This window comes from Eubalaena glacialis, chromosome 19 (genome assembly GCF_028564815.1).
Source record: "Eubalaena glacialis isolate mEubGla1 chromosome 19, mEubGla1.1.hap2.+ XY, whole genome shotgun sequence".
NCBI classification, from domain to species: domain Eukaryota; kingdom Metazoa; phylum Chordata; class Mammalia; order Artiodactyla; family Balaenidae; genus Eubalaena; species Eubalaena glacialis.
Window position 1 is genome coordinate 45,802,608 of NC_083734.1, and position 23,803 is coordinate 45,826,410.

A 23,803-nucleotide genomic window follows, 5' to 3' on the forward strand; every position below is an offset into this window, starting at 1 on the left:
GCTGGGCACATGGGCGTGTACCATGGGGGCACAGGCATGACGATAGAAGTGTGATGAGCAGAAGCGCGGTGGCCTGTGCTTGGAGTCTGGAGGCACCAGGACCCCGATCATCCTGGTGTCTGAGGGAGCTGTCTGGGTGCTGGGCTGTGGGCCTGGGAAGAGCCTCCTCGAGAGAGCCTGACCCCATGAAGGGCAATGTCTCAGAGGAGGGTGTGGAGGGGTACAGCAGGGCTGAGGCTCCTGTCCAACATTTGTGAGGCCCTCGATGAATCCTGGGTGTTGACAACACTTCCCTGTGGGGAGGTGGGGTGATGGGTGGGGCTTCCACCCCTCACCTCCAAGAGATTGGGGTCCCTCCCCCTGGCAACAGGATGCCTCCCTCTGGGCTTGCTTTCAGCCTGAGGCAGCTATAGGGGCGTGGGGAAGGTCCCTTTGCCCACACCTGCTGCCCTGGCCTTGGCACCCTGAGGCTCGAGTGCCCCCGAGGAGAGGAGACTCACTGGCAGCCGCCCCTGAGCAGGGGCAGAGCTGGGAGGACAGGCGTCAGCCTCCCTCCCTTTCCACCCTCTCCCTCCCTTCCTCCCAGCCTGTGTTCCTCTCCGCTGCCTCTCCAAGGAGACGTGGGGCTGACAGGACACCTTCCCTGGGCATGTGACGGTGGGGTGGAGACGCCAGGCGGGAGTTAGCTTGTTAGCGAGGGCTGTGTGGGCACACGCCAGGGCTGCTCCCAGCTTTTCCAGCGACGGCTTCAGACTGGGGGTGATGTGCTCCCCTCTGCATTCCCGCCCCCGCCCTTCCTGGGGAAGCCAATTAGCCAGATCTTCATTAGTGGCTAAAAATCCAAACCCTACCATCCTGGGTTTGAGAAAACTCTGACTGTGGAGTGAAAGGAAATCAGGCTATTGGGCAGATCAGGAAGGAGCTGTCCCCCACCCGTTCCCTAGGCCGGTGCCTTCCTGCAGTGTACAACCCTCACGCCTGTTATTAGTTTTAAAAAAAACAAACAAAAAAAACAAATGAAAGGACTGAAGCTCAGAGAGGCTGCTGCCCTGCTCAAGGTTACACAACTAGACAGTGGCAGAGCTGGGTTTGAACAGAGCTTTCTCACCTCCAAGTTGAGTGATTTTTGGTAATGCCATAGCTTTGCCGGCAGTGGGGGGAGGGTTGCAGGGAGAAGAGGGAGGGTCGTATATCTGAAATTCTGGGCAAGAGGCTGGCTTGTTGGCCCTTTCGCAGGAGAGGTGGGTCTTGTCTGAGGAGTATGGTCCGGACCCCACGTGGGGACCCTGGTTTCTGTGTGGCAAGCAGCCACTGGGCTGGGGCGGGCGCCTGGGGGTGCAGCTGGCCTGTGACCCACAGCTCTTCTCTCTTTGGGGCCGAGGGTGCTGCGGCATCTTCCACCCCTCTGCTGATTCCTCCTAAGGAGGTTGTTAGTCTCTGCCCGCCTGGGGCCTGGAGAGGGGCTCCCCTGGCAATTGCTTTCTGGGAAGTGGCAGACAGGTGTGGACAAGTCCTTGTCCCTGGGGGCCAGGGGGCCAGGGTTCCATTTCTGGCTCTGCTTCCAGCTCCCGTATGAATCAGTTCACTCTCTGGGCCTCCGTTTCCTTCCCCGTGAAAGGCATTTGGCTGGAGGGAAAGCAGACGCAAGCTAGGCTTAGCCAAACAGTCTTGAGACATCACTTCTCTTTGCCTAAGAGCGAAGAACCGAAGAACCGAAGGGAGGGAGGCCTCACCTCGCCAGGGTAGAGGGCTGCTGCGCTCTGTGCCCTGTGGCCGTGGGGAGTCGGGGGGGGGGGAGAGGGCAGCAGGTAGAAGGAAGCAAGGACTCCAGGGCCATGCAGAGCCAGGGCAGCTGGCAGAGATGACACTGAGACCAAGCCTGGCATCTTTGACTGTCCCCGGGCCCCCATCCCACTCCTGAGGTGGCTTGTGAATCTCTTCACCCCACCTAATTCCGTCCTGCAAGACCACCCAGTGTGGGCGGAGTGGTATCTCTACCATCAAGGAGGCCCCGGTCTGAGGGAGGAGACAAGCGCCTTGCCCTGAGGGAGCTTCTGATCCAAAGAGGTAAACAGGGGCCCTCCCCTAGTGCCCCCCAAAGAGGAGGCACAGGTCCTGCCCAGTCTGAGGCGGAGACAAGGCTCTGTCCTAGGCGAACCCCTAGTCTGATGGGGGAAACAGGGGCCCTGCTCTGGGGTGTCCCTAGTCTAAGGGGGGAGACAAAGGCTCCCAATCGGAGGGAGGAGGCCTGGGCCCTGCCCTGCGATGTGCCCAGATTGAGGGAAGAGGCCCTGCCCTGCAGGGGCTCCCAGTCTGAGCAAGTGGACAGAAGCAGCAGGACAGAGTCAGCCTGTGGACGGGTGAGAAGCGAGAGAAGGCAGAGGAAGCATCTGGCTGGGGCAGTGCCCGCCCTATCCCCCGGGAGCCCAACACTCTCTCTCTCTCTCAAATTCTCTCTCCCTGGGGAAAGCCCCAGAAGCTCTGCTGGGAGCAGCCAAGACCCAGGCAGGTGAGCTCTCCCTCCCCTAGTCCTGACGAGGTCCTTTAATTGATTCCGACTCGTTTACCAAGTGGCCTTTGGTGGGTTTTAAATCTGCGCAAATTGGTTCGTGTTTCTCTGCCTGCATGAAGCTGTGACTGGCAGTGCCCTGCACCCTCCCCTGCCTCCTGGCTCCCTCCGGGACTCTGTCGTCTCCACCCCACTCCCCAGCTGGGTCTAGATGCCCAGCTTCCCTGGGGGCTGGGGGGTAGCAGGGCTCCCTGGACGTGGGGGCAGAAGAGTCCAGGGGGTCACAGGCCACAGTCCTCCTCCCCCTCTTCCCCCCCAGCCCGGGGAGGGGAGTCCACACGGTGACTTGTTAACTCCCTCCGCCTCCCTGATCCTCAGTTTCCCTGCTGTACTGCCAGGAGAATCGACCCACCCCAGGACGTCCTCCTCGGTGGCTCTGTAGATCAGTGCTGGGGGGTGGGGAAGGGACATCAGTGTCACCAGCCAAGGACTATCCTGCCTCTGATGCCCTCTCGCCTTGCCCACCTCCCCCTACCACTGCGCTGCCCGGGTAGTGGTCCATCGTGGGGATGGGCTCCACCTGGCCTCTTCCCACTTCTGTGTCCTCCCTCTCACACCTCAGGGACAGAGGGAGCTGCCTTCCCTGGGGACCCAGTGATGACCGCTTGCCTGGCCTTGCCCCTGTGCTCCCAGGTTCCAGGGAGTCACCTTTCTTGACTAACCGTCACCCCCATGCTTTCAAGTCATTTCCCTTTCCTCCCAGGCCTCCCTTCCATGGGATCCCCTCCCCCTTCTTCTCCGTCATCCCTCCCGGACCAGACAGGCTCTCCTGAGGAGGCCTGACCTTCAGGGCAGTGGGGCTGGGCTGGGGGGGAATGGGGAAACACGGGGGCAGGTATGGAGGTTCATGCCAGGAGCTGGACTTGAAGCCCTGTCCGTAATCCTCAGTGCAGCCACCACCTCCGCTCCAATCGCCCTTCCTCCCACTGCCCACCTCCACCTCTGAGGCTCTGGTTGGAGTGACAGGGAGACTCAGCAGGGTGCTGGGCATTAGCAATTTGGGGGGATATTACACAGGAATGTTTACAGAAAGGCAATTGCCCGGAAAATGATTTTGGTTGCTGTGGTATGGGGCGGAAAAGATGGTTTTGCAAAACCGACACAGACGGGCTTCTGCTCCAAGGACCCACGGACAGACAGCGGACTGAGGGCCATGGGCACACAGGGCGCCCAGAGCCAGGGGCGCCCAAAGACCGCGGGGCCAGCTACTTCACGGGGGGAGGTGGGGGCGAAGGGATGATCCCTTCACCTCATTCAAGTTCCTGGAGCCTCTGCCAAGCTTGACCTTTGTCCTCTGGCCTCTGACCTCCCAGCACAGTGCACTTCCTGACTGCAGCAGCCACCCAGCAGGATGGACTTGTCAGGCACAGTCGATGGTGGCAGTCGCCTTGGGGCTCCTCCTGGGTGACTTGGGCTCCTCTTGCTTTGGCTGCAGACGGTGGGACTGGGGGAGCCTTGCACCACATGTGTTCAAGTGTATATGTGTGTATCTGTGGGCAAGGCACTTTGGGTGTGAACCAGGCCCTCCACTTTTCCAGCAATCTCCATGCATCCCTCCCCTTGCCCTGCCTGCGGACCGCTCTGGGATCTAGCCCCAGGGTCCTCTGTACTCCCTGAGTTGGTGCTCAGCCACCACCTCTGCCCAGGCAATGGATGGGGGCGCACCTGTGAGGTCTCTCAGGTCCCCAGGGGAGGAGCCTTGTCCAGCCTCCCCGTCTCTGGGGAGAGGGAGCCAGGGTCCTGAACTCTGGGTCCTCACAGCAGGCACCCCCGTGAGAGCCCTCTCTTCTCTGTAGCTCGTAGCTTTGCTCTCCCCTCTACTTCCTCCCCTTCCTCTCTCTTCTTCCCTCTCCCTCCCCCTCTCCTCTTCTCCACTCTCTCTTCCTCTGAAGATGATGTCATGGGTGGATGTTGCCCAGTGACAGCCAGAGGACAGAGTCGCTGGTGACATCTGGGGTAAAGACGCCAGGTGGGGAGGGGCTGGATGGCTTATGAGAGAGTGTCACTGAATCCTTGGGATCTTAATTCTCATCTTGAGTTACAGTGATCTCATGTAAAAGAATGCAGTGAGGATAAAAATAAATTGGGCTCATAAATAAACGTGGAATTTGGAGTTGGTGGAACAAATAACAATGTCGCTCTCTTCCCAAGCACCTGCGCCTTTATCCACAGCCGGCCACTGGGGGGCGCCCACTGCTCCCTGGTCATCCCAGCCTCTGGCGGGTTCACTTACTGGTTGCCCAGGCCAAAAAGATTGAGCTGAGGGTGACCAGAGGCCCCCTTTCCCACCTTCCTTTTCCCTCATTCTGAGCTGGATTTCATCAGTCCTGGGCATCTTCCCTGCAGCTTGAACCTCTCACTCGAAAATTATAGTTGGCCTTGCACACTGAGGATACTTGGGGAGTTGGCAAACCCTCCAGGCCCAACTTATCTCTCTGAATCCCCCAAGCCCCCATCCCTCAGGGACCTTCAGTCCCAGCACCCCTTCCAGCAGTGTACCCCCGCTCTGCTTTCCCCTCCAGGGTCTCCCCACTTTTCCCCTGCCCTCAGAGCCCCCTGCCTCTCCACCACAGAGTCTTCCAATTCCCATGTCCCTGCCCCCGTAGAACCCAGTCCTGCTTACCTCCTCAAGGCCTCCCTGTCCCATCCGCCCCCCATCCCCCACCCCCCACAAGACCCCCACGCCTCACCAGCCCCTTACTGGTAAACAGCAAGCATCGATCTGCTCAGGACCACTGCTACCCAGAGCCTACTGCTTGCTAGATTGGAATCGATCTCCTGGGCTTCTCACTGGGCTGCTCAGTCTGGGGAGGGTCAGGGTCACTCAAGACCTTAGTGGTGGCTGGAGCAGGAACAGGAGTAATGGGAAGGCTGTCCTGCTGTCTCGACAGCCCATGTGCCAGGCGTGTCTTTCATTCAAAGCAGTGTGCTTTCTCCTCATTATCTTGCCAGCTTCTCACCCAGTGCCCAGAAGCAGGGTTTAGAGGTGGACGTGCCCATTTTACAGATTAGTACCCTCAGGCTCCGAGAGGGAAGAGGCTTGTTGATCGAATGGGTAACTAAAGGAATGGCTAACCCGGGGCCCCTCAGGGAAGGAGCTGACTCTAAACCCAGGGTGTCTGTGGCTTGTGTTTTTTTTCTCCCAATGTTCTGACTTCAAGTGCCCAGGGCTGGCTCAGATAAATTCATGCCTGAGCCCTCAGAGCCCCCAAGGGCCTCTTTCTCCCAAGGGCAACAGGATGGGCCCCCACAACCCAGAATCCCAGGCCAGCTGTCCCACTCCACTGGGGCCCCAGAGAGGAGAGAAATCTGCACAGAGCAGGGAGCTAGGACTCATGGGGTTACACAGGCAGCTCAGGAAACTCACCTCTTTCCCTGAGCCTAGTTTCTCTGTTAAACAAAGCCAAAGATCTTGAAGGTTCTTAAACAGATTCTAAAGCTTTTCAAATCAAAGCCCCACCTCCCCTCAGAGATAGCCGATTGTCTCTCCTACCCCCTCCTGTCTCTCTGCCACCCCCTAGAATCCAGCTCCTGCCTCACCCATGACCCCGCCCTCTGCCGTGCCCAGGCACCTGAGGGGTGAGCCCTGACTTGGAGGAGGCAGGGAGGAGTTGGGCCTCTCTGCACTCTCTGCTCGGGCCTGCTCAGCAGCTCTCTCCCCACCGCTGCTGCCCACCTTTGTGAGATTTATGGGGCTGTAGTCATCCAGTGTCTGGAGCCTCCGCCTCCCCGCTGCCCGCTCTAGCAGCCGGGACCCCTCCCTGCCAGACCTGCCTCGCCCCTTTAATCGACCTGGGAGAGCCTGGGTGACCCCAGACCTCCCCACAGTGCCTGCTTCTCTCAGGCTGGCATACTGCTTGCCCCACTCCGGATGCACTGAGGCTCCGCCGCACCCCGCCCCAGGATCCAGGGAAGGAAGTGCTGGCATGGAGGGTGCCAGTGGGCATGAGCATCTCTTCTGGGTCCAGGAGGGTGGAAGGGCAGGAGGGCAGATGTGAATTGGAGACCTTTCCCAGTGTGCCTATATGTGTCCAGAGCCCTAGGAGGCACGGCGAGCCTGGCTGGCTGGCACTGGGGAAGGCCCTCTGGCTCAGGCAGGGCTCACGCTGGGCTCTAGAGCTGGGCTTCCAGCAGCCAGGCCTTGGGCAGAGTCTGCCCCAGCCTAGGCAAAGGGAGGACTACGGAGTGTCCAGGGCACTCGGCCAGGAAGGGTCTCCTGCTCAGTTGTGCCCCATGAGGTTGCAGACCTCCAGCAGGTGGTGAGGGTGAGTGGAAGAGAGAGTTTAAGGGTCATGGGAGGCAGCCCCCTGACTCCGGTTGGGGCTATTTCTCCTGTGCCCAGAGTAACCCCTATTCCAGCTCTTCTTCTTCTGGATGATGATCAGGTCACTCCCTTTCGGCCATATTCACTGGCCACCGTGCATTACCACCAGCTCCTCAAGGGCAAGGACTGGGTCCCCACCAAGATGGCCCCAGGGTTCCCAGCCTCAGTCGGGGGCCAGCTTCAGGAATTTCCTCCCTACCAGGGATCCTTCTCACCGTCTTAACTCAATACGAACTCACTTTGAACTTAATAAATTTACTTTAAAGGAAACCTTATCTCACTACCATCCCAAGGAACAGTACCCATGAAATCAGTAGTTGGGCCTTCTTGTTTTTTTTTTTTAATCCTTGAAAATAAAGGTATAACTCTTAAGCTATGAAACAATATTCCTCCCCCAGTCATCTCTTGGGTATCTGGATCTCACTTTGGGGAGCACAACAGAGGGTTGTGACGGTGGTGAGAGGGACAGTTGCCTGCGGGAGGGAGGAGGGAGGGACCCCAGACTCAGCGCCAGGGTGAGGAGACAGCAGGCAAACAAGGAGGTGGTACCATTTTTCCATCAATAAACAATTGTCGTCTGGCCAGGAAGGTGTGGTGGGAGAGGGTGAGGCAAACCTAATACATGTTGGGGTCCAATCTGGCCTCTACCACTGACTGTGGCTTTGGGTGTGTCACTGGTCTTCTCTGACCTGGGTGGCCCCATCTCTGAAATGGGGCCACAGTAATACGCCGCCTCCCCCCCACACACACACAGGAGGTTTGAAGGCTGTGGTAACGGCAATCAGTCAGGCCCTTGGAAGCTTTGGAGCTCTGTGTCCACGGAAGCCATTCTTCCCTTGGCTTTGGTGGGCGGTGCTGGGTCATCGAGGGGTCAGTCCCCGAGATCGACATGCCTCTGCCATAGCCCAGGGAGGGGTGTGTGAGTGTGTTGGGCGAGGGGTGGCTTTTCCTAGAACGTGGCTGAAACTCCTCTTTCCTCCTGTGGTGGATGGGAGGCGACTGAGGCCTGGCAGTGGGCCTGATGAACAGTGGATGTGTGGAGGGAGGGGGCTGACGGGGGCTGGGCTGGATGGAACGTGGCTGGGTCACAGAATCCTCAGCCCCTCCTCTTTTGCCCCAGTCGGCCCTGTGAGTTAGCCCCTGCATCAGGGTGCCTGTGTCTGCTACAGTGCTTGATGCCCCCCAGAGCTAGGCTACACTTAGGGGTGCTGCTTTGAGGCTAGTGGATTGTGAGGCTGGGGCTATGCTGGGGAGACCAAGTTTGTCTCTCAAGGGGGGTGACTTCTGGAGATGAGGGAGGGCAAATCTGTTTTACGACCAGGAATATGACTCAGATAAGCCCCAGCAATTCCTCCCACCCCTGGTGTGGGTGACACTCTGGAACCGCTGTCCCTGCTGGGCTTTGGGAAGGTCAGCGTTGAGGCTGGAGGGTAGGAGACAGCAGAGCTGGGCCTGGGGAGGCCAAGGGCTCAAGGCTGATGGGCATGTGGGGATGGGCTTCAGAGTTCTGCATGGAGACCTCAACCCCCGGCCTTCTCTTTTTTTTTGCTTCCGTACTGTACTTTGTCCCCTGTGCGTCCCTTATAGGTCTTGAACTTGTTTGTGTGTGTTTTGGGAAGGGAGCCTGAAGAAAGGGAGGGGGGAGGGGAGGGTCCCGGGGGGAAAGCTTGAGCTGTTCTGTCTGCTTTCTTTGAGTTTGTCCTCAGTCCATCTCTCACTGTCCTCTCTGTGCCCAGCCTCTCCTGTCTGTCTGTCTGTCTGTCTCTGGGGAGGGAAGGGAAAGGGGGTCCCATGTCCCAGGCCCTGGACCTCCATCTTCTTGGGAATCCCGGGTGTGATCTTTGCCCTCATTTCCCCCGTTTCCTAGTCCTGACCTTTTTCCAAGCCAGCCCCCAGCCTAAAGACAAGTGTGTCCTGACATGCTAGTCTGAGGGAGGAAGCTAGCCCCTGCCCCACTCCTTAGAAGATGCTCTTGAAAGAAAGACAGTGCAGGCTCCTTTCCACAGCTTTCAGGAAGCGTCTAAAAGGAAACTCCCCTTCCCTCCCCTGTTCAGCCCAGCATAAGGAAGGAGGAAGGGGATGTGCGGCTAGAGAGGTGTCCAGGACCCCTGCTTCCCAGCCCTCCTTGGCCTCAAAGGACAGCACCTCAGCCACAGTCCTTATCCTCCAAACCCACCGGCAGAGGGCAGGAAGCTGGACACTGCCCTCGCTCCCCACCCTCCTAGGAGCCACCCCTTCTGCCTCTTCTGTTCCTAGTGGGGGGCAGGCAGCCCCTGCCTCACCCCAGGTGCCTCGTGCTGCCCCCCCCTTAGGCCAACCTCTCCTCACAGTGATCCCAGTGGGAGATGGGCAGTCCCAGGCCGGGCACACGGTGACCCTGCTGTCCCCCCTCCCCCCCCCTTGCAGATCCGGAGCGGAGCAGCCCCCCCATGCTCTCTGCAGACGATGCCGAGTACCCTCGGGAGTACCGGACCCTGGGGGGCGGGGGCGGAGGCGGGGGCAGCGGGACCCGGCGCTTCTCCAACGTGGGGCTGGTGCACACGTCGGAGCGGCGGCACACGGTGATCGCGGCCCAGAGCCTGGAGGCGCTCAGCGGGCTCCAGAAGGCCGATGCTGACCGCAAGCGCGATGCCTTCATGGACCACCTGAAGAGCAAGTACCCCCAGCACGCCCTAGCCCTGCGGAGTCAGCAAGACAGGATGCGGGAGCAGGTGAGTGGGGCCGGGCTGGGGAGGGGGTGTGACTTGTGCTCCCCTGTCCCTAGGCTCATCCTGATTCTGAGAGGCGTCTGGGGAGGGAAAGCGGATGCCCTGTTGCTGTGGTTGGCCTTTTCTGGAGCCTGGGGAGGAAGGGGGTGGGGGCTCAGCACCCAGACCTCTGCCTGCAGCCCTGGAATTTGGAGCATGGGACTGGACAGAGAGAGCTCAGCCTCTAATCAGGCTGTTGGACTGAGCAGAGGAAGGCTGTCTTGGAGAGACAAGACCGTGGTGGGGAGGGAGAGGGACAGCCTCGTCGTGGACTGAGTGTTCTGAGTCTGAGGGTCCATCCAGCGGTGGAGTTGAGACCTTGGGGTCGGCACCTCTGTGATATGGCCCCTAAGGGAAGGTCAGGCCTTGGGAGCTTCAGAAGGCTGGGTCTCCTGTGCCCCAGCCCTGCAAGAACAGAGCCCAGAATTCCTGGGGCCTTTTACCTCCTCCCTCCTCCCCCACCCCGTTCCTTCCCCCCAAGACTCGCTGTGTGACTTTGAGCTAGAGGACTCCTCTCTCTGTGCCTTGGTTTCTCTCCTGTCATCAGTAGGGCTTAGATGGGAGTCAGGGCTCCTGCCTCTGGTCCAGGACCTGTCTCCTTCTATATGGGGTGCGAAGCTTCCTTTGTAAAGCTCTCCCAGATCCTTGGGTTCCTGGATGCATCTCTGCATCCAAGTATGACCTTCTTGTTTGTAGGAAAGTTCTTTCTTGGGATTGGCCTTCTACTTACAGTCCCACCTTGGTAGGGGCCTTGACAGCTGCAGCACGTTGGCTGTTGAGACCCAGGCATTATCCACTCTGGGAGAAAGGGCTGAGGGGAGAGTGGTTCATCCCGTCAGCATCCTTTCAATCAAGCCTTGGGGTATCCATCCCTGCTCTCACACCTGTCTGGCTCTGTCCCCCTTTCCAAGTACTGCTGGGTGTGGCTGGGGAGGGGGGAGAGTGTGCCCATCCCCATCCTCACTGTAGGGAACAAGGACACATTGGTGCATTTCTGGTACCTTATCTGCCCCTGATGTCACCTCCAATTCTGTCCAGCCTTTACCTTTTCTCAGCTCCGGAGTCCTCCCAGGAGCAGAGTTCCAACTAAAATAAGGGAGAGTTGCAGAAGGAGATCTGGCCCTCCCCTTCAGGGGTCCCTCTCAGTGGATTCCTTCTGTGTGCTCTGGCTTAGGGGGAGGGGACAGGGACCTTTGTGATCTAGATGGGGTGAAAGGATGGTTAAACTTAAGTATAAGTGGCACAGTCAGTTGGAAGAGGGTTTGGAGTAGGGGAGATCAGGTGGACCAGCCTGGTCAGGGAAGGCTTCCTGGAGGAGGAGGTACCTAAACTAGGCTTAGAAGGATGGAAAGGGTCTGAATAGTCATAGAGGAGGAGAACGCTGTTTTAGGAGGTAGGGAGATGGGAGGTGAGCATAGGTCTGTGTTGGTTTGAGGACTGGCATAGAGGTCCAACTGGCTGATGCAGAGGGCTCGGGGTGGGAGGCAGTGAGAGGTGTGGGGGCCAGATGGTGGTGACTAGGGGGGCCGTGGCTGTTTTTGGATGGTGAATAGGAGGGGACAAGAGGGAGTGGCTGGAGGCAGGGAAAGGAGAGAAGGAAGAGAGTGTGTCAGGGATGATGAAGGGAAAGGGATGGGGTGGGGGTGGGGTTGGAGGGAAGATGAACAAGCCTTGTTTGCTGCCTGGATCCAGGAGGCAAATACAGAAAAACCTGGGTGACAGGGACATGTTGGTGCCTTGGGGGGAAATAAGAGGGATGGGAGGGAAACGTTTGGGGGAGTGGGGGACAGGAATAGGGGAGATGAGTTTGAGGAGGGGGTAGGGGTTTCCCGCAGAAGTCTGTTAGGCACTGAATATACAACTCAAGACTCTGAAGGGACCACAGCTTCAGAAGGAAGGTTGGGCACGATATGGGCAGAAATGGAAGTGGGACCCAGGGTAAGCCTGGTCACCAAGGCAGAATGGAGTCTGAGAAGGGAGAGGGCCCTTGACAGCTGGGGAGGGGGAACCAGAAATGTCCTGCATCCCTGAGGAAGAGGATAAAGGCCCAGCAGGAGGGCCCCCTGCACTTCTGAAGTCTGGAGGGATGGGAGAGAGAAACAGCCATTGGGACCGGCCAGGATCTGTGGGTCTGGAGGGTATCAAGAGCTCCTTTCTCGTGCTGTGGTGAGGTAAGGGCCAGTGTCAGGGGTTGAGGAGGTTGGAGGTGGTGAGGGAACAGGACCCCTGGGCTGCAGATCTGTCTGGGGAGGTTTGGCCAGAAAAACATGAAGACAGCCGGGATGGCGGCCTCAAGGGGCAGCAGGCCTGTAAGAGAGCACGTGGGCATGTTTGAGGGCCTCCTATGTGTCTGGCACATTCACTGGCACAGAGTAGGTGCTCAGTAAATGAATCAAAGCACGGCCACTCACTCACAAATTCATTCCTTTATTCATTCACTCATTCATTCCCTGCCTTGGGGTGTAAGTAGGTAGGATCTACGGCTGTTTCACTTACATTGAACGCTCGGTGCCTAAGCCTAGCGCTGGCTCAGTACGTTAGTGGGGTGACCTAATGAGAGACGGATGACTTTGAGGATGCTGAGGGCCTGGAGGAATCAGGAGGGGATGGGTTTCGAGCCTTAGGTGTGGTGTGGGAGAAGAAAGTCACCTCCGTGAGATGGCGGGGAGGAAAGCGGTGCTGTCAGGACAGAGGCACACTGGGGTGAGGCCCCCTGCGGAATGGTTCCCGAGTCTGTGGGGGAGGAGGTGACAGCTTCAGCGTGGGGGGAGTGAAGAGCTGGAAGAAGGGACAGGCGAGGGGCAGCCCCCTTGCGGAGTGTCCAGAGAGGCAGTCAAGAATTGAAGACAAGGACTTCAGGAGTATCCGTTGGGGAAGGCCTTGCCCTGGGCTCAAAGAGCCCCCAGCCTGACTGGAGAGAAAGACCCGGCAACAGGCCCAGGGCCCCGCATAGAGACCCAGCCTCGTAAGGGACTAGCCAGTGTCGCAGGGTCCCCCTGCAGGGTGAGCTCTGTGCCAGACTTGCCCCAGGAATGCCCTCCCCTCCCCCCGTCACAGTCCCCCAGCGGCTCCTGCCCGCTCCCCCTAATGGGGTGTCCCCCGCTTCGCGCACACAGGTTGGCGGCTGGACCGTGGACCCCGTGTGCCTCCTCAGCTCCCTCTGCTCCCACCTCCATGGCGACTCCGCCCCCTCCGGGGCTGGCCAGCCGGCCCAGGTGAGTCCCCCGCCTCCCCCCCACCCCCCAAACCCATGGCAGACTTGGGCTTTGGGGAGGATATTTTTTGGAGGGGGGATATCCAGGATTTTAATTTTGCATCCCTTTCTCTTATGTAGGAGTCCGCATTTTCAGGAGACTCCTATGCCCCGTACTCTCGCCGTGATAGGCTAATTCCTACCGCTACCTCCCCAAACCTGTGCCAAAGTTTGGCTTTGGGGAGGGAATTTTTTTGAGGGGGAATAATCAGGTTAAAAAACCATTTTAAAAAAAATCCTTCTCTCCTTAAACAGGGGTACCTCTCCCCTCACCCCACTGGTTTTCAGGAATCTCTTGTGCCCTGTACCCAATTCCCACCCCCACTGTGGATCATCTCGTTCCTCTATCCCCACCCTATCCTCCATCTCTGAGCAGACCCAACCTTCCCCTGATGTCTCACCAGCAGCAAGGTCTTCATGATATCTCTCTCCCACACTTCTTGCTATGTCCACTGCTTAGTTTCAAAATGTGAAGAGGACCTTGGCCTCTAGCCATTTGTTCTGAACTGATTTCCTGATTCTTCATATGCCTCAGTTTCCCTGATGGGAAGAGGGGACAGGGGCACCCTGGGACAGGATCCTAAGGGCTCAGGCTCCCGGCTCAGGCCTGGACATTGCTGTGGGAGAAAAACAGTCATCTGAAGCCCCAGAGGGGAGGAGGGGCCAGGGAGTCAGAGTTACAGCAGGTCAGGGGCAGCCCTGAGGGGGCCTTGACTTGAGGGTGGCAGAGGAGGTGTAGTGGCAGAGAATCCAATGAGTCGCATGGGTGCCATCTTCTCTTCCTTGCATACCCTGCGCCCCCTGGAGAGGAGCAGCAAGCCTTGACTTTTTCAAGAAGAATTAGGAGAAGGAAAAATGTGACAGCCTAGGAAAAAACAAGGCTCCAGAGCACGGTACTTTTAGCTGTCTGTAACTCAAGTCTAGCAAGAGATTGGCATGCTTGGCATCACTCACAGGGCACCCAGCCCCACTTCCTTTCCCAGCTCTTGGCCCTGTACTGACTGAACTTAGGGAACAGAGATGTGTCTGCGTCCAAGGCTAGATGGCAAGTGGGATGGACTCATCTTGAGTGGCCACATGTGCGGTGGAGGTCAAAGTGGGGCTAGGACAGGGATGGTGAGAGGCAGAGGACGGGTGCGCTCCCTGGATACAGCAGATGCAGCGTCTTGAGTTGGGGTGATGGAGGGAAGTGAGGCTGGACTTGGTGAGCTCTGATGCCCCAGGTTATGGAGTCCCAGGCCTGTCCACATCTGGAATCTACTCTGATGGAGGAAAGAGGAGAGCTTGAAGGGACCTTCACCCCAGGGTTTTGAAGTACAGAGAAAAGTGGCTGTGCCCAGGATCTTGTCATCACTTTATACTTAGTGCTTATCACACTTCCCATTCCCCATGGCTGGGTACCAGGCTCCTTTTTGTAAAGTGCAGGACCAGAGACGTTCAGCAAATGCCAGAGTCACACAGCAGAGCAGGATCAGAGGCCATGGAGGAAATTTAGGCATCCTAGGCCTCCCAGACTTGGCTGGGAATTGAGTCATGGGAGAGCTAGAACTGAAACGGTGCACAGCCGAGAGAGACCCCGGTAGGGAGAGACTGTAAGCTCAGAGAGTGGCGGGTCGGGAGGCAGGCCACTCTCCTTCCCCCCCCCTGCCCCACACACACAACCTAGGCCAGACCGTTGGGGGTTGGGGCCTAAAGAAGACCCTGAGAGGGGACCGGAGGCCAGACTCCAAGCCACAGCCCTTCCCCCACTTCCACTAGGCTGTCTAACCTCCCTCCCTCCTGCTGCAACCCGAGTCCCGGGCGGCGGGCCGGCGTATCGGGTGACCGCGGCGACGCAGCCACCAGCCTCCGCCGTTCCTTGGCGGGGCTGCGCCGGCGGGGCCGCGCCGGGGAGGGGGCCAGAGAGAGGATGTGCACGGCGGCGCGCCGTGCCGCGCCAGGTGGAGTCGCGGTTACCGGGGCGACCGGGGCCCGGGCCGGCTCGGCGGCGGCGGCGGCGCCTCTCTCATTGCAGCAAAGGGCACCGGCGGCGGCGGCTGCTGGGGCTGCGGAGGCGGCCGGGGGAGGGGAGAGCCCGGGCGGGTGGGAGTAGGGGGCTGCCCTCCCTCCCCCGCCCGACGCGCGACCTGGGGCTGAGAACCCCGCGTATACACCTGTGGCCGCAGGTAAGGGGGAGCGGCTGCGGGGGCCGGGGTAGCCGCCTCGGGTTCCGCGGGGCGGGGGCACGGAGATGGGGGGCCCTTCCCACGACTCTGAGGGGCGGTCTGGGGGTGGGGGGCTCGCAGGCCGTTGCGGTTCCGGATCCCTGAGAAACGCCCCCTCCCCTCCCCCATCTCGTTCTCAGCCTTCCGCAGGGGACCGGCCCCCACCCCGAAATGCGGCTGGCGCCCCCTCCCCCAGCCTCAGAAAGTCATGACCTTTCCGGGGTGCGCCCTTAGCCCCCGCTCAGCGCGGGTCCCGCAGCACCCCCCCTCCCCAACACACACACTCTGCATTGGGAAGGGGTAGGAGGTGACCGTGTCGACGGGCACACAGGGGAGAGGGTCAGGAGTAGTGCACGTGCGTCGCGGTGGGAGGCTGGCGCCCTCGGGGGGCTTTAAGGAGCCCCAGCCTGGCGGGGGCAAGGGAGGGGGGAGGCGAATGTTTACGTGGACGCGTGTTCACAGGAGTTGAAAGGTGGGTGTGTGCGCCGGTGCACGCACAGCCAGGGGACTAGAGCGAGGGGGTGCGACCCATAGGTTGCCCTCCCTCTCCGAAGGATGCGTCGTCGTCGTCGGGGCTCGAGGTCAGGGAGGGGTCACGCACTCACCTAGCCTACAGAGGACGTCTGCCCAGGGGAGGGGAGAGACCTCAGTTGGCTGGGCTAAGGCTCCCAGGGGACACGGCCCCGCCCTCCCAGCGCACTGCGTGGGGGAGAAGGGACCAGCTGCAGGGGGGAGGGAAGAACCTCACCAAGGGCTCCTAGGGTGGAGGAGGGAGGGAGTTAACTCCTTAGCCCCTAGAGGGAAGAAGCTGTTTCCTCTTCTCAACAGGGAGTTTGAGGACCCCCTGGCGCTGCTTCCTGGGTCTCCAGGAAGCTCCCCTTCTCGCATTTCTGAAAGCCTGGTCCCTACAGAGTGGATGGGTTGGCTTCCATCTTATCCTCCTAGAACACCTCTCATTTTGCCCCAGCTCCTGTAAGACTCTTCCCTACAAGTGATTACCCCAAAGGGTCTCTCCTACTCAGCCCTTTCTTTTTTTCACTGTCCTCTGGGAAGGTGAGACACCCCTCTCTGAGTAGGGGGGAGGGAGACAGCTTTGCCCTAATACTGGAGGTTTTCACTTGGGTTGGGGAGCCAGACCTCTCTTGGGCCCTTCCTGCCCTCTGCCCTCCTTCCGGGGGTTTCTGGTGCTGGGAGATTCCCAGGGAAAAGACATGGAAGGCTGAGCTCTGCTGGGTGCCAGGAGATGGAAAGTGGTGCCAGACAAGAGTATGCAGAGATACCTCCTTCCACCTGTGGCTGGTCCTGTTTTCTTGACACTCATTCATGGCCAAATATTTGTTGAGAGCCTACTCTATACCAGGCACTGTGTGGGGCAGGGCGGGAGGAACAGACAACCAGGAAGAGGGTGAGGAGTAAAGGGTGCTGGAGATGGGAGGAGGAGAGTCCTACCTTAGCAAACAGAGGAGCCCTCTGCTCTCAGTCACCCAAGGCTGTCCCATGGGTTTAACACCCTGGAAAGAGACAGAGACGGGGGATAGACGCCATCCCCAAGGACCTCTCCCTACTATGGTTTTTCCCCTCCAAGGACACTGAGTTGCCAGGAGACTCTGTGTCTCACTCCTGGTGGGGCCAACATGAAGGAGGATCATCCTTCCCACTTTCCGAGGTGACGGAGGGGCAGGATTCTGTGTACTCGACCACCCAGCGCCCAAAGTCCCAGGACTCTGATCTCAGCCTCACTCCAAGTTCACCAAGCACAAAAACAGCATCTCTTCCATCTTTACCCTCTAGTGGGGCTTGGCTGGCCTGTTCTGTGGCACTGATGCCACCCAGCTCTCTCCCCTGGCCCCAGCTACTGATCCCTCCTTTCCAGGTCTGGCTGCCCCATGGATGTGCCCAGCGTTGCCTGAGGCAGGCCCAGGTTGAGGGCATAGCTAGTGTGGCTGTAACCAGGCCCCATCCCTGTCCCCCTCCCAGAGACATGAGGTGGGCCCCAGCTCTCTGCACATACGGAGTCCGATGTGTTGACATTTGGGGCGGGGGTGGGGGTGGGGCATCTTCTGCTTCTTTTGAATCAGGTGTTCACCTACCTGCCACGTGATGTCTGGGACATCACAGGCATGGTACAGTGACCGAGGTGGCCAGAGGCACCATGACCTGGCTAGTGGGGGGAAGGAGGGGTGAGACTTTCTCTTTGTACGTGTGTGTGCTGCTTTGTGTGTCTCTGCAGTTGGTGTGTGCGTGTATGTGTGTACATATGTGTGAATGGGTATCCCTCATGTCTCTGTCTGTTTCTGTGACTCCCTAGGGGCCGGGGGGGCCTCTCTGATTCTGCTTGTGGGAGTGTGTGTGAGCAGGTCAGTGTCCTGGGCGGGCCCGGGGTGCATGTTTTGTATGAATGGGGTTGGTCCACGTATGAATAGCTCTGCCTCTGAGTTTCTGTTTCTGGGGTTGTTTCTGACCATGGAGGGCTTTTCTCCAAGTGTTTGTGTCCCTTTGTGGGCATGTCTTTGTTGCTCTGGGTGTGTTTGTGGCGATGTCATTATTGGAGGATGTCTGCGTGTCTGTAAGCAGCTCTCCGTGTGGGGCCTGTCGTTGCAGGGCGCTGTGGGTGGCCTGTGTGTACACGGTGTGATGGTGATGGTGGATGAGGGACGGCGGCCTTCTCTGCAGAGCCGTCCATCACCACTGGGGCTGCAGACGTGACTCTCATCATAAACCTTCCCCTGCCCTCTGCCTGGCTCTGCCTGCCCTGCCCCCCACCCCCTGCCATCACATGTCCTCTCCCTCTGCTCTCCTTCCCCTCCCCAAGGCCACAGGCAGCTGTGGCTACAGCCTGATACTCCAGTCCCCCACCTCCCCTCCCCTCAGCACCTGTGGGCATCCCCTGACACCCAGGGGGTGGCATGTGTCCATGGGTAGTTCCAGGCACTGGCTAGGTCACAGACTTTCCTGTCCCGTTCCTCTGCCTGGCATGTGACTATTTTTTGCATCTCTTGGAGCAAATGCTGGGGAGAGAGGTGGGGACTGTGGCCCAGAGGGGAAGGTCCTGGTGAGTAAACCTCTTCATCCTAGCCCTAGCCTGGCATCACCCCCACCCTAAAGATCCAAAGCCTCCATCCCAGCAGGGCCCCTCTCCAACTCCTTTCTGCCACTAAAGTATTCAGGCGGCACAGGACACCCCGCCATGGTGTCCTCCCCCCATCAGGGACCGGACCCTTGGTGTCACTCTCCTCTGCCAGTGGCTCTGAGGCCTAGGGAATCTTGTCTGCTGGTGCCAGGCACCCCAGGGCCAGGCCATCTGCTGCCTCTGTCTTCCTGCTGAGGCTGGCACCGGTCAGCAGGGTGCCCTCAGCTTTGCCAAGAACCAGTCCGGCCTCCGGGCCACTCCTCCCTTGTCCTTAGCCATCTGGAGGGGCCTTCTGGTCTCCAGGGAAGGCAGGGTGACTGTAGGTTATTGTGAATGAGGAGGAACCTGAGGCCCCCATTCTAGGGGAGCAAGGAGCCCTCCCCTCTCATCTGTTCAACCACAGAACACTGCCAACACTCCCTTGCTGTCCATGGCTCCCCATCCATTGCCCAGTGCTGTGGGGTGATGGGCATCTGTCCACTTCCCCTGTAACCCAGGTGCATCATGTTACACAGGCCTCCCTGCCCTGGGCTTGGCCCCCTGCCTCCCTCTTCCGCTCCCTGCCCCCTCAGCCCTCCTGGGGTCCAGTCCCATCCCACTCAGTTTCACGCAAATGCTTTCTGCTTGTCCACCCAGTTAAGTCTCAATTCTTTCGCTTGGCATTTAAGGGCGCTCCTCTGGCCCCAGGGCCTTCTTCGCAGCCTAACCTGCTACTTTCCCAGGCCCTGCGCCCCAGCCAAACTGAACTGTTCCCTCAACATACCCTGCACATGCCTCCCCAGGCCCTCTGTTCAGCAGGCCCTTCCTCCCAACCTCCAGCTGCTCATTTTTTAAAGACCCACCAAAAATGTTCATTTTTAAAAGACTCACCAAAAATGCCACCTCTTCCGGGAAGTTTTCCCTGGCCGGCCACAACCAGATGCCATTTCTCTGACCCTGCAGCTCCGATTCAGCTCTGCCAGTGTCTCATGTGTCCCCTGTATCATGGTCATCTGCGTCTTTTCCTGCCTGTAACTCTCTGAGGACAGTTACTGTGACTAGGTTACGTGGCTTATAAACATCTGGAATGATGGTTCTCCCCTCCCCCAGCAGCAGGCCTGGAGCCCGCTCAGGGCCATCCCGGGCCTCCGTAGAGAATGGGATGTACCAGGCATGGCTTCCTTCCTGTTCCTGGGAGGGTGGAGGGCCCACGTCCCAGGGCTGAGTGCTGAGCGCCAAGGGTCTCTAACCTGCCCCTGGCCCTACTCTCTCCTCCCAGCGCCCCCGCATAACCATCTCTTCTCTTATTTCCATCAGCAGCCAAACTACTGGAGTTTCAAGGTCAGTGTGTGGTGCTTCTGCGTCCGTGACAACCGCATGTGCTCTCCCGCCCCTGCCCCTCCCTGCACAGGCTTTGCACGAGGTGGTGCATCTGCAAGGGAGCGTCTGGTGTGGGTGGTGGGCCTTGGGACTGCAGGTTGGGTCTGCTGCTTTGAGAGAGCCTGGGTTCGCCTGCCAGGGGCTTGCGGATCCAGTGTGGGAGTTTGTGCCACCCCTGCTGGGGATCTGGGCTGGGGATGCTCAGGCTTCCCCAGGACGTAAAGAGCATTTGGGAATGAGAGAGGCATTTTCCCCAGCCTGGAGGGACTGCTGGCTCCAGGGGAGGGAAGTGGACCCCATGATCTTATTGAGGGCCTTGTTCTCTGAACTCAGACTTCATCTTCCAGGGAGGCCCTGTGACTATAATGGGCCCCTCATCCCTTTCTTACTTTCCACTATGGGGAGCTGGTCAGTGCCAGGCAAGAGACTTCACAGACTTACACCCCCTAACCCTTTGCCCAAGTGGAGGGCTGGGCTCAGGGATGGTGCCTTCCTGCCTCCTCTGGAGAGTCTGGACCATCCACAGCTGGAGAGATGTCTGTCCCCTCCAAGGGCATCCTGCTGACCCCCGAGGGAGCACGCTCCTGGACCACCTCTTCTCTGGCACCAGGCTCAGAAGCAAACTGAGTTAGACTGCTGCTTGCGTCCTGGCGTCTCCGGTCCCTCAAATCCTGGGCATCATGACAGGGGGTGGGAGGTATACATTCCAGACTCCCCCAGTGTCATCTTGCTGCAAGCGTCTTGTTTGCATGCATCCTCCCAGAGAAAAGTCCTTGAATCAGAGAATCACGGAATTGTAGAGTCGTGGCATCAGGCATATAGCCTTTTTGGAGGAAGCAGTAGAGCGTAGTGGTTCAATGCACGGGGCCAAGGGCCAGGCTGCCTGGTGGTGAATTCCAGTCTGCTACTAACTAGCTGGGTGACCTGGGGCAAGTTACATAATTCTCTGAGCCTTGGTTTCTCCTCCATAAAATGGAACAGTATCTACATCATAGAGTTGTTGTAAAGGTAGAAGAAACACGAGACTGCATGTCCTAAGCACAGTGCCTGGCTCATGGTGAGCCTCACCTCATTAGCTATTAGCATCCTGGATACCGACGTGATTCCCAACTCAGAATCACCTTGGGAACTTGTCAAAAACCTTGAACCCCAGGCTCCAAGCCCCAGAGATTCAGATTTAGTGAATGTGGGGCACTGGAAAGAGTGTTTTTAAAAGCTCCCAAGTGATTCTGTCCTAGCCTGTGGACAGCTTTTGGGAATCTCAGATCCTAGTCTGACTGCCCCACTCAGGGTTCCGTCTGCCTGATCTCTGACCAGGAGTCATCGGTTCCTCACTGGAGCATCTCCAGGGACCGGTGCTCACTGCTTCCGATCTTTGGGAAGCCCTTTCCTATCTTTGGAGAGCTCCGCTTAAATTACTGTTTTGTTCTCTTGCCAACTCCCTCTAGTCAGGAAGTCCTTCTGGATGTCTCACTTTTTTTCTGCTCTGTTGTCCCAGCCCAGGGCTGGAGAGGCATGCTAATGGGCTTTCTCTCTTCTCAAGAGGGTTTTCTACAAAGGCTGTGAGAATGGAAAGGTGCCCAGGAGGCCAGGATGGAAACAGGAACTGGTGGGGCAGGGAATGTGGGCATCTCTTCTCGCAGGGTTCCCTGGGCTGCCTTCTCAGTCCCTAGGATCCCTGCCCCTTCTTCATTCTGGCCCCTGTTCCATCTTCTTATTGGCAACTCACTTGTGCCCCCCAGGCACTGTGGCCACCCCCTACACTTCATCCCTGCTAGCTGCCTCATTTTGCCTGAATTCTGTAGCCCCTCATCCATACTAGCCTGGCAACCACTGACCTTCCAGTTGCCTGGCAACCTCATGACCACCAGACCAGGCCTGGTTCCCCACACTGGGAAGAGAGAAGGGCGTAGGCCGGCACTGGTGATCAGCCTAGAACTGAGCTGCAGGGTCCAAAGTCTGGGCACAGGCATCCCCCCAGTGGGTCCAGTTGCTACGCTGCCTCCCTCCTCCCCAGAACCATGCCCACCCGCTGGTCAAGGCATTGTGCTTGAGGCTGGATGCCCGCTAATGTCCCCAAATCTGACCTGCTCTATCTCCAAGCCCTTGAGGACACTTTGGGGACAGCTGGGCACACTGTCCATCAGAGGAAGATGTTCTCTCTTTTCAAGAGTGCTAATCCGACTGGAACATTAAATTGAGTTAATATGAAGATGGAGATTAATTAGGGGTTAATCAGGACTTGGGGATGGAGGGAGCTGAGGAGGAGAATAAATAATTCCTTTTTAGAGATACTTTTACTGTTTTTTAAAAAATGATAAAAATGATACATTCTGATTGTGCAAAGTTCACCCGGCAGAGAAATGTATAAAGTAGAAAGGGAATGCTCTGTCTCAACCCCAAGATAACCAATGTTAATGGTTTTGAACGATTTGTTGCTGTTGAAGATAGGCAATTTATTTTATAGAAAAATACAATTGGGCAACATGATCTTTTTCTTGATAACATGTATATGTGTGATACATCTAATATATATATAATGTTACATAACAGGGAATGATGTAGATCTGATTCAGTATCTTTCTCCCTTAAATAGACGGGTTTCTGACAGCAACCAGGTTTGAGGGGAGGGGCTGGGGCAGACTGGCAGGACCTGTGGCCCTGAGTGACAGCCCCAGCTTTCAGCCAAAAGTAGGCTCTTGATATGCAATTGAAATCAGGGTGTCCCCTCTCCCAAGGAGAGAGTAATCGAGCTGTCCCTGGGGCAGGGAATGGTCACTGGGTGACACCCTTCCCTAGCTCCAGCCAGATATCACCCTCAGCTGTGGCTTCGGGGCAAGGGGCTGCTATGTTGGTACTGGAGGAGGCTTTTCTGGGAGGCTAGCCAGGCAGGTTGGCTGTGTGGCAGCATGTGCCATGCAGGGAGGGGCTGAGGCCTGGCACTTATGCCATGTGCTCGTGTGGGCTGAGCATGTGCACCGCATGTACTAGGCAGGTAGTCTGTGTGAAACTGGGGTCCACCTGGCTTTGGGAGGTTTGGGGTGGTTCTCCCAGTCACTCTAAGTCCAGGACATTGTTCCCAGCTCTGTGAGGGCCCATACCTCCCAGAGCTGGGATCCTGGGGTCCCTAGCTCTCTGCTTTCTCCCTGCTTCCCACCCCCACCCCAACCCTCTGAACTCCACGAAGGATAAGTTCATCGCTCGCGCATCCGCCGCTTAATTAATGTCTGGAACTAATGCCCCAATTTGCTCAACAATTCTGCTGCTCACCTCGGTGACAAATTTGTGTTGTTGTTGTTCTTTGGAAGCTTAAAATAGCAGGCGTGCCCATGGCTCCCGCTCAGATGGTTTCTTGTCTGGCTTCCCGGGGTGCCTGAGTCCTTTGCCCACTGCTTACCTGCTGGGTGTCCCGGGGAGGCCAAGGCCCCAAGAGGTTGGGGAACTCTCCTGCAGCCACACAGCGAGTCTGGAATCCAGAAGACCCTCCCGTGTGTGTGTGTGTGTGTGTGTGTGTGTGTGTGTGTGTGTGTGTGTGTGTGTGTGTCTCGCTGGCTGGCTGGCTGGCTGGCTGGGGCTCCCTGGGCCTGGATGGGGGCAGTGGGCAGAGTGAAGGGGTCATTCCTGGTTCCTCTTGCCCCGCCCTGCCCCTGCAGACCCGCAGCTCGCGCCACACTCAGGGAGCCCAGCCTGGGCTGGCAGACCAGGCGGCCAAGCTGTCATACGCCTCGGCTGAGTCACTGGAGACCATGTCGGAGGCGGAGCTGCCCCTGGGCTTCAGTAGGATGAACCGCTTCCGACAGAGCCTGCCCCTCTCCCGCTCAACCAGCCAGACCAAGCTGCGCTCACCAGGTACTGCTGTCCATCTTCCCTCCAGGCTACTGGCTCCTCCCTCTGCTCTGCTCACCCTGGAGCCCTCTCCATCCCCTTCATCACTCCCTCTCTCCTCAACCATCTTTCTAGTAAGCCCCTGGCTCCCTTCCCCCCTACCCATCTTCCCCCACCTACCCCCTTTCCCCAGCAATCTCCTCCCCACAAGGCCTCTCCCTCCTCTGCGGCTCCCTTCCCAACTTTCCTCCACTTCTCTCTTCCCTCACTTCTCTCTCCCTCAGCAGCCCCTGCCCTGTCCCTCTCTCTGCAAGCCTCCTCTCTCCCTTAGGCTTCTCTCTCACCCCCTTCAACAGCCCCCCTTTCCTTCATCCCCTCCCTTCTCACCTCTC

At 58.3% G+C, this 23,803-nt stretch overlaps 1 protein-coding gene across 2 annotated transcripts in view; it reads left to right on the forward strand.

Moving 5' to 3' along the window:
• SRCIN1 (SRC kinase signaling inhibitor 1) overlaps nucleotides 1–23,803 on the forward strand; it is a 64,857-nt gene that overhangs the window by 14,091 nt on the left and 26,963 nt on the right. For both annotated transcript variants that reach the window (XM_061175756.1, XM_061175755.1), the window contains exons 2-4: nucleotides 9,300–9,604; nucleotides 12,757–12,855; nucleotides 23,240–23,435. In XM_061175756.1, the coding sequence (XP_061031739.1) occupies nucleotides 9,300–9,604; nucleotides 12,757–12,855; nucleotides 23,240–23,435 (600 nt within the window). The remainder of the gene's footprint in view (nucleotides 1–9,299; nucleotides 9,605–12,756; nucleotides 12,856–23,239; nucleotides 23,436–23,803) is intronic.